This window comes from Mesoplodon bidens, assembly GCF_964165515.1.
Source record: "Mesoplodon bidens genome assembly, chromosome: 6".
NCBI classification, from domain to species: domain Eukaryota; kingdom Metazoa; phylum Chordata; class Mammalia; order Artiodactyla; family Ziphiidae; genus Mesoplodon; species Mesoplodon bidens.
In genome coordinates, this window is record NC_138162.1 from 100,994,989 (window position 1) to 101,009,438 (window position 14,450).

The window sequence follows — 14,450 nt, forward strand, 5'->3', positions numbered from 1 at the left end:
AAGAGAAAAGGCTGCTTATTTTCTCTTAGCAAACAAGCTTTGGGCTGTGGTCTGGGCCCTGCCTTGCCTGTGAGCTGAGGGGAAATGTGTTCATTGCTCCCAGCTACTCGTGGAAAATCACAGCCTAAATATCCTACAGACATCCTTTATGGCTGCCAGTTATTCTCCATAAAAATGCCCAAGTAAAAGCATACTTTACTATTTAGACATCAAACTCTTGATGCTTTTTTTTTCCCCTTGTCACCAAGAATTACATTGAAATAAAAACAGATACAGAAAGTTATTTCTTTTATTTTTGATTATATATAAACGGTATGTTTTATTGCTATTTAAATGATATCTAGGGGAAATCCTCTTGTGGCATGTTTATTATTCCTCTTCTGGTACTTGATACTCATATGGCTATGTTTCGTCCTAAATAATCGATGGAAACTTATTAGGTGTTCAGCCATTTATACATTGATTCTTTGGGTCATTTCTTCGACCCCACAGATATATATTACATCACCAACTTGAGAATGTTAGAAAAGGCACATAAATGGATGTTCAAAATATGTCGAGAATCATAGTCACTATTAAATCTATCACGTCTTTCAAACAGATGATAGGCAATGAAATGATGACTTCTTATTTTTCAGACAGAGGAAATGTTATGAATGCTAGTGCTCTCCAAGGGTGCTCTTGTAAATGGTAATAACAAAAGTGTAACATTTAGACGCTGCAGCCTAACTGTTAAAACAGCCCAACTGGGGCTTCCCTGGTGGCACAGTGGTTGAGACTCTGCCTGCCGATGCAGGGGACACGGGTTCGTGCCCCAGTCCGGGAGGATTCCACATGCCGTGGAGCGGCTGGGCCTGTGAGCCATGGCCGCTGAGCCTGCGCGTCCGGAGCCTGTGCTCTGCAACGGGAGAGGCCACAAGAGGGAGAGGCCCGCGTACCGCAAAAAAAAAAAAAATCAGGTTGGACCCCTGCCTAACACCGTATTCCTTGGATTAGGCAATGGTTTTTTTAGAGAAGTTTTCTTAAAAGCCTTGGGTTAGATCATGGATTCTCAAAAGCACAAGCAGCAAAGAAAAATAAATTGGATCTCATCAAAATTAAAAACTTTTGTAATTCAAAGGACACTCTCAAGAAAGTGAAAAGACAACCCACAAAAATGAGAAAAAAATATTTGCCAGTCCTGTATCTGATAAACAGAATACATAAAGAATTCTTATAACTAAACAGTAAAAAGACATAACCCAATTTAAAAATGGCCAAAGGATCTGACTAGACATTTCTTCAAAGAAGATATACAAATACGAACATGAAAAGATGTTCAAAATCATTTGTCAACAGGGAAATGCAAATCAAAACCACAAGATACCATTTCACAACCAATAGGATGGCTATGATCAAAAAGACAGACAGTAACAAGTGTCATAGAGGATATGGAGAAATTGGAACACTTGTCCATTGCTGGTGAGAATGTAAAATTGTGCAGCTGCTGTGGAAAAACAGTTTGGCAGTTCCTTAAAATGTTAAACATAGTTACCAGGTGACCCAGAAATTCCACTCCTAGGTATATACCCAAGAGAATTGAAAATATATATCCATACACAAAAGGTGTACACAAATTTTCAGAGCAGTATTATTAATAATAACCAAAAATTGGGAACAACCCCAGTGTCTATCAACTAAGGACTAGATAAACAAAAGTGGTGTACAATGGCATATTAGCCATAAAAAGTAATGAAGTACTCATACATGGGACCACGTGGATGAACCTTGAAAACATTATGCTAAATGAAAGAAGATAAACACAAAAGACCACATAATGTATGATTTCTTTTATATGAAATGTCCAGAATAGGCAAACTCATAGAAACAGAAAATAGGTTAGGTTTTCCAGGGGCTGGGAGGGAGCTTAGAGTGGGAAGTGACCACTAATGTGTACAGGGTTTCTTTCGGGGTGATAGATCCTGCAATTACATACTGGGAAAGGGTTTACAACTCTGTAAAAAAACCCCACTGAATTGTACACTTTAAAAGGGTGAATTTTATGGCATCTGAAATGAATCTCAAATATAAGGGAAAAAATCCATTAGAGATGTATTTCTTTTGCTAATGCCTTTTCTGCACATGTACCTGGGAGAGTTAGAACACTGAGTCATAATTGGACATTTATTCTCTAGTGTGAATGAGTTTATTCAAGAACAGGGTTTGATGGGAAATAGAGGGGGAGAACTGGAAAGGCCCAGGATTAAGGACCTCTGAGATGGAGTGAGGGCACATCAAGAGAAGGCTGGACAAGCCTAGTCACAATTTTAAAAAGAGCTGATGAGCTTAAAGCAGCAAACATGTAGATTCTGACATTATTTCCTTGTCATGTGAAAGGGTGGCAGAGACTATTGAAATGTCATTATAGGGAGAGTTGGTATAATTTACTAGAGAATATTCCTCCAGGGCCTCCCTGGTGGCGCAGTGGTTGAGTCCGCCTGCCGATGCAGGGGACACGGGTTTGCGCCCCAGTCCAGGAAGGTCCCACATGCCGAGGAGCGGCTGGGCCCGTGAGCCATGGCCGCTGAGCCTGCGTGTCCGGAGCCTGTGCTCCACAACGCGAGAGGCCACAGCAGTGAGAGGCCCGCGTACCGAAAAAAAAAAAAAAGAATACTCTTCCAGTAAATACCTGCTAGGAGTGCTTGTTAAAGTGCTTAGGGTCCCAAATCACCCCTGATTTCTTCCCAGGTATTGGTTGCAAGTGCCAGGGATAGTTTGGTGGGGTGGGGTGGGGTGGGGTGCAGGGGAGGGGGAATCATTCACTTCTTTCTGACTCTGAAAATCAGGTCCCTCCAACCCTGAATTGTTGGAAAGACAAGACTGAAAAAGTCTGTCTAGCATGATTTTCTAATTATGTCATTCATTTAGCTAGCATAAAGGAAGTTCACTCTGGTTTCATCAACTCCAAAATAAATAGCAGGTTGATATTTATATTCAGTCTAGCCAATTTCATTCACTAAAATGTTTTTAACATTCATCCATGTTGTTGCATGTAATAGTAGTTCACTTGCTCTCTTTGCTGGATAGTCTTTTATTGCATGAATATACCACAGTTTGTTTATTCTTATGTTGATGGGCAGCTGGATTGCTTCCAGTTTGGGACTGTTAATCTCCTGGATTAGCTTTATAGTTGTACCTCTTCGTATTTTTTTATCAGTTACTCTTAAGATTAATTATTCATCCTTGATTTATTATATACTACTTTGTACACTTCCCAAACTATGTAAAAACCTTATTTTTTCCCATTTTACTTCTTCTTCCACCCCTTTTGCCATGGTTGTCATGTATTTTACTTTTACATATTATTTTTTCCACAAGACATTATTATTGCTGTTGTTTTAAACAGTCGATATTCACTTCAGTTATCTACATATTTACCCTTTCTGATGCTCTTCATTGCTTCCTGCAATTCCATGGACAATTCACTTTGTTTCCTGATTCTTGTTTGTAGATGAGAGCCTCAGGGAATCTTGGAAATGCTCCTTTCACTGTTCCACTGTTTACTGCCAGTGCCTTTCAGAAACACGGCTCATTGTGGGTAGCAGAAAGCTCTTCACACACATTTTAATTCTTTGTTCCTTCCTTTTCCTTGTGAACCTTTTGTTAACATGCTTGTTCCTCACAAAACCAGAAATCATCTCGTGTGTTGGGATGCATGGCCTTGGCAATATATTTTAAAGGCAACACTACCCAATACCTGAGACAGTTGAGAATGTTTCTGTCCTGAATTGTTGGAAATTTGATGGTGCTCTCAAGATTTCGTGCCATAGACTTTTTTTTTTTTTTTGCGGTACGCGGGCCTCTCATTGTTGTGGCCCCTCCCATTGCGGAGCACAGGCTCCGGACGCGCAGGCTCAGCGGCCATGGCTCACGGGCCCAGCCGCTCCGCGGCATGTGGGATCTTCCCGGACCGGGGCACGAACCCGTGTCCCCTGCATCGGCAGGCGGACTCTCAACCACTGCGCCACCAAGGAAGCCCCAAATGTGTTTTTATTCAAAGTGATTTAAGGGGTTTTACTCAAAATTACAGTAGAAGTGAACTTTATCCTCAGCCCTTAGCTCCCTTTTTCCTAAACATGACTTTTCTTCACATCCACGCTCAAACCACTTTCCCTTCCTCTTCTTTCCTAGCATGAAACTGCACCTGATTTCCTCTTACTTTCTGTTGATGCCTGTGTTCTCAAGCTAGAGGTTTATCAGACGTTTTCATCCTGATGTGTAAATTTCTAATAATGCACTAAGTATTCTCCTAAGGTTCCCCCACCTTTTTTTTCTCTTTACACTTTAAAGGGAAGAACATTTTTGAGCCAAAAGGAAGGAACTTAATGATGGAATTTCAGGAGTCAGCTAACGGGGAAGATAGACTTGCAGTCATTGTCTTTCTAAGCACAGTTCTATTGATTCGGATGCTGACTTTGTGTGGACCTGTTTCTGGGAAATGCAGCTTGGACCATAAGACTTGCCTCTACTCCCAATTCAACTTGTTTGTGCCCCTGAACCTAGGAACTATAGGGCCATCCCAGCAGGCAAGAGGAGGCAGGAAACTGTGAATGAGAGAGCTGGGGTAGGAGTTTGCCCTCTGGACTGGAGGAGGAGTACATAGCAGAGTCTTAGGGTGGTGTGTGAAGACCGTGGATCCTGGGGAAAGTTTGCCTTGCAGAGAACTCAAGACTTCCAAAGGGAAGGTCAACATTGCTCCACATTACGGTCCCCATCCTCTCTGCTCCTCCTGGAGCTGAGAAAGGGATGGATTATCGGGCCACATCCTTCCTACCATGGTGGTCGGGCCACATCCTTCCTACCATGGTGAGGGTGAGGGTGAGAGACCTCTTCCTATGCTTTATAAGAAGTCAGATAGTCTGAATGCAGGTCTGCTGCTGACTATAGGGCAGAGAAGCTGCACTGTCCACAGTGTCAGGACCTGTGTATCGTATAACATCCTTAACCATGGGGTCCCAATAAGCAGCCCCAATAAATAAATAAGTAAATAATGATGCCACCACTAAGGGAATCTAAAAGTAAGAGTAGGGGTAGAGAAAGAAGAAAAAACAACAAATAAAATTTCCTGCATCAAAATAGAGCTATTGGGGCTTCCCTGGTGGTGCAGTGGTTGAGAGTCTGCCTGCTGATGCAGGGGGCGCGGGTTCGTGTCCCAGTCCGGGAGGATCCCACATGCCGCAGAGTGGCTGGGCTCGTGAGCCGTGGCCGCTGAGCCTGCGCGTCTGGAGCCTGTGCTCCACAACAGGAGAGGCCACAACAGTGAGAGGCCCGCGTACCAAAAAAAAAAAAAATAGAGCTATTGAAGAAGACAGAAAACAACTAGGATGAAACTTGGCACTCAAAGAGATTTTAATAAAGTCACACAGACAGACACAAGCACCAACTCTGGTAATTAAAATAAATATGATTTTTCAAAATTTCACTGGGTGATCTAAAGGAGAGAATCATTACTGGTTAACCTTAAATAGTGGCATGGAATATCATGTAGATGAAATGTCTCAACCCACAGAGCAAAAAGATTAAGACGTAGAAATTAGGGGGGAAAAATAAAACAGATTTGGAAGTTAGATCTAGAAAACCTAATATGAATAAATAGAGATCCAGAAAGAGAATTAGAAGCAAAGACAATACTTACGTATTAAAAACATTTCTCTGAGCTAAAGGAAAACCTGAGTTGCAGATTGAAAGGACTCACTGATTCTGATGGGAAAGACACACATCTGGGGAAATTCTGGGAAAATCTGTGAATTACAAAACCATAGAGAAAAATCTTCCAAACTTTCTAGACAGAAGTTACTACAATGGAAAATAATGATATTGACATCAGCATCCAACTTCTCATTTGCAGCAATAGAATAAAAATGAGAGAATGATATACTTATACTGCTAAGAAGAATGGTTGCAACTCATCTAATATATAATTTATCCGACAAGGTTAAAAAAAGATATTTTGGATAACAAGGAAAGATTAAGATTAAATACTAATCAAGCTTCCCATCTTAAGAAAATACTAGAGAATTACTCCAATCAAAAAATGAATCAAAACCATGACCTCAGGATGGAAAATTGACAAGAAACTGTGAGCACCAAACCTTTCAATGTATATTTATACCCACATGTACGTGCATAACATAGTTACAGCTACATGATTAATGATAGGCTATCCAGGTACATATAAATCCACCCATACACATTCACACTCACAAATCCATATATATGTATAAATATTAAGTACAGAGTCTTGAAATACAGGAAAATATAATGCAATATGATATGCTACTGATGTTTCTTTCCTTAGTAACAACGCTATCTAAAGACATGAAGTTAGGTTATCTTTAAAAAATAAATTCCACAAAATTGGCCTAATTCATTATGATAAATGTCTGCCTGAGATTCCTTCTGTTACCCTTGCCTAGTAGTGCTCAGGTCAGACTTTGATCAGGAACAGGAAAGCTAGTGTTTGTCCAACAGCTAAAACTTTTATTTTTACCTGTAATCTTTTTTTCAGATGTTAGCCTTGCAAAAGTCCTGTGTTACTATTCCTGTGTCTCCCATTTTATTTCTTCTTGACATTCTCTCAAGTATACATAAGCAAGGGTGCCTTTCTTTAAGAAATAGATAATATCTGAATGCAAAATTTAAAAAGTAAAATCATCTTTAAACTACCCTTTTAATTGATAATCCTTTAGTTGGGTTGTGCCTAGCTCATTTCACTTCAGTGTACTTAAGGAGCTACCTGAAATTCCACATGCATAAAGATCTTTGATGTCTCATATAATCAACTTGGCCAAGGTAGCTATACGTGTCAGACAGATGTCTATTATGATTATAACAATGCAAATGCATGCCCCCAATTTTAGTTGTTTTTAGAGGTCTTTTCCATAGCAAACATTTACTTTTGCAACTTTAAAATCATGAACAGAATTTTGTAAGCCCAAGTAACTCCCAATACATTTGCTGAAATCTCAAAGTTAGGCCATTTTTCTTGAAGGTACAGCTCTTTTCCAAGCCAGAAGAATTAAGGATACAGGATATTTGGTTTTCAGGAATTATAGACTGAAATAGTGAGATGAAGTTTAATAGGAAAAACGGTGAGACCTGTAATAAGATTCAGGAAATCTACCCCATGAGTTTGTATGGGAGGCAACACTTGACCTCTCCTCTCTTAGGGTCTATGGCTGGACCTGAGAATTAAATTGACATAAGACAGATTAACAGGGAAAAAGCATACAGATTTTTAAATGTACATGGGAGTCCCTACAGGAAAATGAAGACCCAAAAAGCAGATAGGCCCAAGTGTTTATATATGAGGTTGAACAGAGTGGTGATTGTGAAAAAGTAACTAAAATGTATGAGGAGATGAAAGGAAGATAGGGGTTATTTTAACAAGGTTTGTATGTACAGATTCCTCTGGGCTGGTCTCCTCATCTCTGGTCATAAAAATGTATTTTTCCTCCTGGTACAAAAAGGGCAGCTTTCCCATAAGAGTTTTATCTCCTGCTTTCAGGAACAGAAAGCTGATGTCAGTGTCCTTGTACCTGCTGTTTTTCAAGAAAATAATCCTTATGCCAAAATGGCATATTTGGAGGTGGCATATTCTGCTATCCTTCAAATAGAAGCTTCAGGGTATGTTGTTTGACTTTAGTGACAATGAGGATGTGTTTAGTTACCGTGACATTCAGTAAAACTCAGTGGCATAAGATGGCAGCCAACTATGGACGTACATTTTTAGCTGGAGCCAATGCGAGTAATCTTGTATCACAAGGTCGGTTCTCTGAATTTCTCAGGTCACACCTTGGGAGTGACACATTTTTAAAAATTTCAATACCCAAACTGTCCACAGAAGGGTGGTATTGGGACTAAATTTATTCTTTGATTATAAAATGTATATTGCATGCATCCTATGTAACAGACATTAAGCTAAGTGCAGGGGGAAGCAAGAATAAAACACACTGCCCACCAAGGCTTTCCACATGTTGCATGAGAGAGGGATGATCCAAGGAGAGTGACCTTCTGTAACTGATGCACCAGGCAAGGCTAGCTGGAAGTGTGGTTACACACCCCTGGCTTCAGAGTTCAAATGCCGCTATTCAAAAGTTTATACATCGCTTAGCACAATGCCCAGCCTATGGGAATCATTTGGTAAATTCTTGGTAGCTGTTTATGACTGACTGCTTGAAAAAGAAGAGGCAACGAGCCTTTCTACACAGGGTGAAGTGAGGGAGTTTGACAGCAGATGCCCGAGTTGCCTCATACTGATGTGGTTTCCTCTGTGGGGGACATGGACGCTTCCCAGACTGACACATTTAAACTTGAAGTCTACAGCTAAGGGCCTTTGGTCAGATATCGTGCCCACTGAGCAAGCGCACTGCGGGATGTAATCAAAACTGAAATGAACGAATTGATGTTCTCTCCTGTGTCCGTCGCTGCTCTTCTTCGGTCTTAATAACCAACTTCTGTCAGTTAGGGATGAGGGCGGGGATCGGGAGGGGGTTGATGGGGGCAAAAGCCTTGATTTATGGACCCGGGACAGAGACCACCTTTGTGAAGAAGGGGAAAGGAAGTGTGGTGCGGAGTTCCCAGGGCAGTACTTGCAGTTACGGAGACACCCTCTCTGTGGGGCTCAGAACAGTCAGCCAGAATAAAGTGTTAATTGTGAGGGAACTGCAGAAGGGAATCCCAGAACGCTGCTGTCCCCCAACCCAGGAGACCTAGATTACTGGCCACAAATGCTGTTAAAAATATTTTGAAAAATGTATTGGCGGAGGATTTCATTCGTCAGTGCCCCGTGACTGCATCCAAAGGAGCTTCACTTGACTCACACGGGGAGTGAGCACCCGCAGGGCATCAACCCAGGCGGCAGGTACCGACTCTGGCTCTTTCCTAAAAACGAAGGGCTCGGAGGGGAGTTCAGTTCATCACTGCTGCGCAGGCGCAGGCTATTCCTGCGTCCCCGCCAGTCGCTCCTGAGCCCTAACGGTGTATCCCACTTCTTTGCCCGCAGGGCCTCCCGACGCGGACCGCGACACGCTGCGGGCTGGCGCGCGCGGCTTCACCGGCTGCCTCTCGGCGGTGCGCTTCGGTCCCGCCGCCCCGCTGAAGGCGGCGCTGCGCCCGGGTGGGCCCGCCCGGGTCACTGTCCGCGGACACGTGGCCGCCGCGTCCCGCTGCGCGGAGCGGGCGGGGCCCGGAGCTCCAGCGCGGGAGGCGACCCGACCGCTCGCAGGCGGCGCAGGTGCGTGGCCCTCTGCCCGCGGTCACTCTGCGCCCGCGGTCTTCCACCCAGTCTTCATCCCAGAGGTTTCCCAAAGTCCTCTTTTCGTACACCTTCCCATTCCCTGGTCCTTCCATTCTCGGTTCTTCGTTTCAAGTTCATTTTTGTCACTGCGTTGTCTGCTCTTCTTTCAAATGTGGATTTCTCAAAAGTTCTCCCTTCCACTCTCCTCTGTCATTCTTTTTCTACTGTAGGTCGTTCTGGATCAACAGATGAGGGAGAGCCCTTAGTAAATGCGAACAGAAGTGACTCCGCGGTCATCGGAGGTAACGAGGCCGCGAATGACCTCGTCCTTGGCGTTGTTGTCGCTGTTAGCAAAGTCCAAAAACTATCCGTGAGAATCCGTGCTGACTGTGAGGTCAACGGCAGTGGCAGGCCACATACAGTTGCTCATGTTCTTGACGTAATTGTACCGAATTCAGCTCCTTTGGAGACACTTAGGAGAAGGAATCGATGGCTCCACTGAAACACTTTTTAAAGGATGGTTGCCAAACTACAGAATCATAAGAGGATTTTCATTTGAATATAGCCATTAGTATCTCTCAGGATATATACATATTTAAGATGCATTTACTTTTACTTCTTTGATTTAAAATAGCCATGGACCTCTCAGTCCCTTAGCCCAAAACATTTAAAAATAAGATTAAAAATAAAACATATACTGGGAGAAGCACCTAAACTATGCAAATTGTCATTTTCCTGAACATAAAGATATAAAACTGTGTCTGGCATCAAGCTTATCTTAGGATGGAGAGATAGATAGATAGATTAGATAGATAGATAGATAGAGATATCCATCAAATAAATCCATTCATCTATATGTATATATGTATGTATATATATATATATATACATATATATATATATATATATATATATATATATATATATTTCAAGAAGTAAAAGTAATCGCATCTTAAATATCTTCTAATATACCCTTTGAAGCAAAATTTATCCAAGTCTGACTTAAAAAATTAATATTCAATTCTCCCTCCTTATCATTCAAAGAACGTTTTAATTTGTTTAATTAGATTATTGGAATGTGAGTAATTTGCAAACTCTGCTTGGTGAGTAGAAGTAAACTGCTCTCCATTCCTTGCTACCTCAAAGCGAGGTAATTACTGCTAGAGCTGGGTGATAGGACTGGGGGTCCACTGTTCAGGCCGGATCAGATTGGATCTGTTCATTTCGTCTGTATCCATTCAGACACCAGTTTTCTCCAGACAACTAGGAAAGTATTCAGACATTTTAAAGTGCTGACCATATCTATGTAAGAATTTTAACATTTCCATTTCTGTCTCAACTACTTTTATTTTTGTAATGAGTGAGGAATATGACCTCCATTTTATAACTCCAAGAACAAATAAAAACCATAACTGTTATTTAGAGTGCATATCTAAAAGGAATAACTTTTGTGTTAAAATTTAAATTAAACCTTAATCCTAAATCATTCTAATTTATTTTTAATGAGAAGACTTCACTCTAATGCCAAAGCTAAGTGAAAATAAATCAACTTAAATGTGATTAACATTTACAAAGTAGGGATCCAAGTTCAAAATTTCACAAATTATCATAGTTTGTTCCCTTGTACTAGCAAGACCAGAGATAATAGTCAAATTGATGATAGAACAAAGATGTGGTCCTTAGCTTTTTATTGCCCTTGCTGAATATCATTCCCCTGAGAAATCCTACTTGGTTCCTGATACGTGGGATGGAGAATGAGAGCACAGAAGGTCTTAGGGACAGAATGGCTCAGTTTACCAGGCCCTACAATTCACTTGAACCTGCGTTCCATCTGTGTGGTGGCCGGTTGCTGGGTGGTTTGTCAGTCACTGAGTATATAGACTTCCAGTGTATTGTTCCAAAAAGAATTATCAGACTTTTTTCTAACTGATCACAGACTGCACCCACGTGTGAAATATTTGATCTGTTTAAAGGATTATCCCAATAGTTGGATTTCTCCATGTTCTGCATTTTGCATCATTATTTTCTCCTCTTGTAAACAAAGGGAGTGTTATAGGAAAGGAGAATCAACCTAAACAGTATTCAAACTGGGTAAGCCAGAGATCACAGAGGGTTTCTTGCCAAGGGATCCATACTGTAGATGGGCAGGTGGATGCATAGAGAAGGAGACAGATGTGTAGATAGACAGAGACACAGGCAGACATGAGCATTTGTCAAAAACACCCTTACGCTGGAGTTGCTGATAGGAAGGTTATGGAAGGCATCAGATGCATTACTCAAATTATCTCAATCTCTTCAGATAGGGGTAGAGATGGAAGTTTTCCTAGAATCCCACTAAACCCCATGAAACAAAAACAAGCTAGAGTTAGATGTGATCAATCACATACAGAAAACCCTGGATGTATAGGTGGGTCAGTGTAATGGTGAGAGTCATCATATAATCAAGTGGCTTGATCAACGGTATTGAGAGTTACTGGTCCCTGACACTAAAATTGGATATGATATAGCTCTTAAAGCAAGGTCCTATAGCTAAACATAAAAATAACTAAAGTAACTGTGTTGTTTGTTCCCAAGTGAGATGCAAAATATATTGAAAGTAATGAATATTCTACTTATGAATACTTAAGAATATTCACAAAATAATAAATATGCTACCTCCTCTCAGGTAAGAAGGGATCTGGGTTCCTGATAGCATGTGCCCAGGAATCTCTGTGACCAGTTATACCCAACCAAGCTTTGAGTTGGTTGGGCTCCATTACAATTGCTTATGTCTGTCCCAGGGTATAAAGAAGAATCCTCATTTTGCAATACAAATTTTGATTTATACAACTAAGCAGTAACATATGTTTGCTTACATTTGTTAAATGGAGATATTAATTAATGCCTGTGTCAGTCATCTTAAAACTATATTCACTAGTGAATGCTTCTTTTTATCTATTTGTTTCAGAATGGATTCCTTCTTCACTAATGTGATATAGCTTGAGTAAACATTCGTATGGCTTAGCTTGACAGTCTTAACCCTGATGGTGCATTAAAATAATCTGAGGAGCTTTTAAAATAATGCTGATACCTAGGCCTCCCACCAAAAGATTCTGAGTTATTGTCTGCTATGCAGCCAAGGTTGAGAACCGCTGGCAAACCTAATGTCTTCAATACATTTCCAACAAGAGAAATGTTTTCCTTTTACTTTCCAGATAACTGAATGTTATTAATATGTCTACAATTTTTTATAAAATGGTATATTAGTTATCTGTTGCTGCATGACAGATTACCACCTATTTAGCAGCTTAACACAATCCACATGTATTATCCTTCAGTTTCTGTGAGTCAGGAGTTTGGGCATATCTCAGCTAGGTCCTCTGCTTAAGGTCTCACAATGCTGAAATCAAGGTGCCTCATCTGGGGTCTTGGGCTGGGGTTTCATCTAAAGGTTCCACTGGGGAAGGAGCTACTTCCTCAGTTGCATGGTTGTTGGCTACATTCAGTGTCTTGCAGAGGTAAGACTGAGAGCTTCTGAATTTTTGCTGGCTCCTGAACAGAGTCTTTCCTTAGCACTTGGAAGCCATCTGCAATTCCTTGTCATGTGACGTTTCCCAGCCTGGCTTTTGCCACCTCATAGCCAGTAGGAAGAAAGAGACTGTAGCAAGACAGATGCTACAAGCTTATATAACATAATCATGTAATCATTTACAAATAATCAGGTACAGCCCATCACCTTTGTCATATTGTTTCGGTTAGAAGCAGGTCACGGGGGATCACACAAGGGTGTGGACCCCCCAGAGGCAGCCATCACTTAAGACTCTGTTGGTCTCATAGAGATAGATGGGATACACACCACATTACTGTAGTTCAACTGTAGATCAGCATTAAAATTTAATTGAATTTTCATTAAAATACACATAAGCATTTAATCACTCTGTGGTGGGGCTACACACTCTATACTTTTAAAATAATAAAAACCTGCTTGCTCAATTAGCGTGAAGCGTAGGCATAACCTAAGAGACCTCATTGCGTTTCTGCATTTTAGTGTGAAAGCATTCACTGAAATCCAATCATGATATGTCTTTAGGAAATTAAGGCATAAAACCTCTGTGTCTAAAGTTTGCATGGACTTAGAAGTACACTTAATGTTATAATACCACTTGGTTTCAAATTTTCTGATGATAAATGATGCTAGGGTAGCTTCTAGTTAGGCCGACATTTACAGTTTATAATTTGACTTTGTGTTTTCCTTTCTCTCAAGGTGTGATGGCAGTTGTGATAGTTATCTTGCTCTGCATCACTGCCATTGCTGTGCGCATTTATCAACAGAGGTGGCTATATGAAAAAAATGAGTCAAATATTCCAAAAACTGGAGACAATGCTGAGACTGCTCTGAAAAATGAACTCAACATGCAAAGTACAGTCAGTGAAAGCCAGAAAGAGTATTTCTTCTGATCAGCAGTGGTCATTTACTTATTACTATGATGATGTGACCGTCTTGCTAAGCCAGAGGCTCACAGTGGATGAAGCGCCCGCTCTTGGCCTCCTGGGACAGACGGTGGGTGTGCAGCGCCATCATCTTGCTCACGCATGGTCCCTGGAGGCTCTGCTCAGTGCTACTTCTTGATCTACTTATGTAACAGTGACTTAGGTGTACTCATTCATTACTGTTTGGCAGTTTCTGACTGTTCTGACTTGATCTCTAAAATTGAAATGTATTTTGCATAATTACTTTGGGTTTTAAGTGAGAATAAGAATTTGAGCTGCGACCCTACTCTTAAAAATTCAACACGGAAGTTTATGAAAGTCAAAGTTGGACTCTAATGTTCTGTGTTACATGGAAACCTATGTTATGCTTCCTTTATCAATCACCTGCTGACATTTATAAACTGGGAAGTGCTTCTCGGATGGCCTTCAGCTGCATTCCCATATTCCTGTGAACCAGAGCCCAGTGGCCAAAAATGCATTAGAAACCTGAAAAACATTTTTTGGGCTGATTGTTTTTACTATGTGTCTCTTTTAAATCAGTTTTGATACATTTTAGTGATGAAATGAGTGTTGAATGTCAGCTATGAAGTTCTGCTAGTAAGTTCACATACAGAACAGAGAATTCATAGGTAGAAAAATGTGTAAAGGATTTCAATCTGTGATAATTTGCTTATCTTTCTTTGTGATTTGTCATTATACTCTT

At 40.9% G+C, this 14,450-nt stretch overlaps 1 protein-coding gene across 2 annotated transcripts in view; it reads left to right on the top strand.

Annotated features, from left to right (window-relative positions):
* The window catches only part of LOC308619375 (contactin-associated protein-like 3), a 180,896-nt gene extending 166,946 nt beyond the window's left edge, over nucleotides 1–13,950 (top strand). Inside the window, exons 22-23 of one of the 2 annotated variants that reach the window (XM_081238048.1) lie at nucleotides 9,044–9,274; nucleotides 13,521–13,950. In XM_081238048.1, the coding sequence (XP_081094174.1) occupies nucleotides 9,044–9,274; nucleotides 13,521–13,714 (425 nt within the window). In that variant the 3' untranslated portion in view covers nucleotides 13,715–13,950. Of the gene's footprint in view, nucleotides 1–9,043; nucleotides 9,586–13,520 lie in introns of those variants that run through there. The other variant, XM_081238047.1, reaches the window with a different exon arrangement.
* Nucleotides 13,951–14,450: the final 500 nt, after the last annotated feature.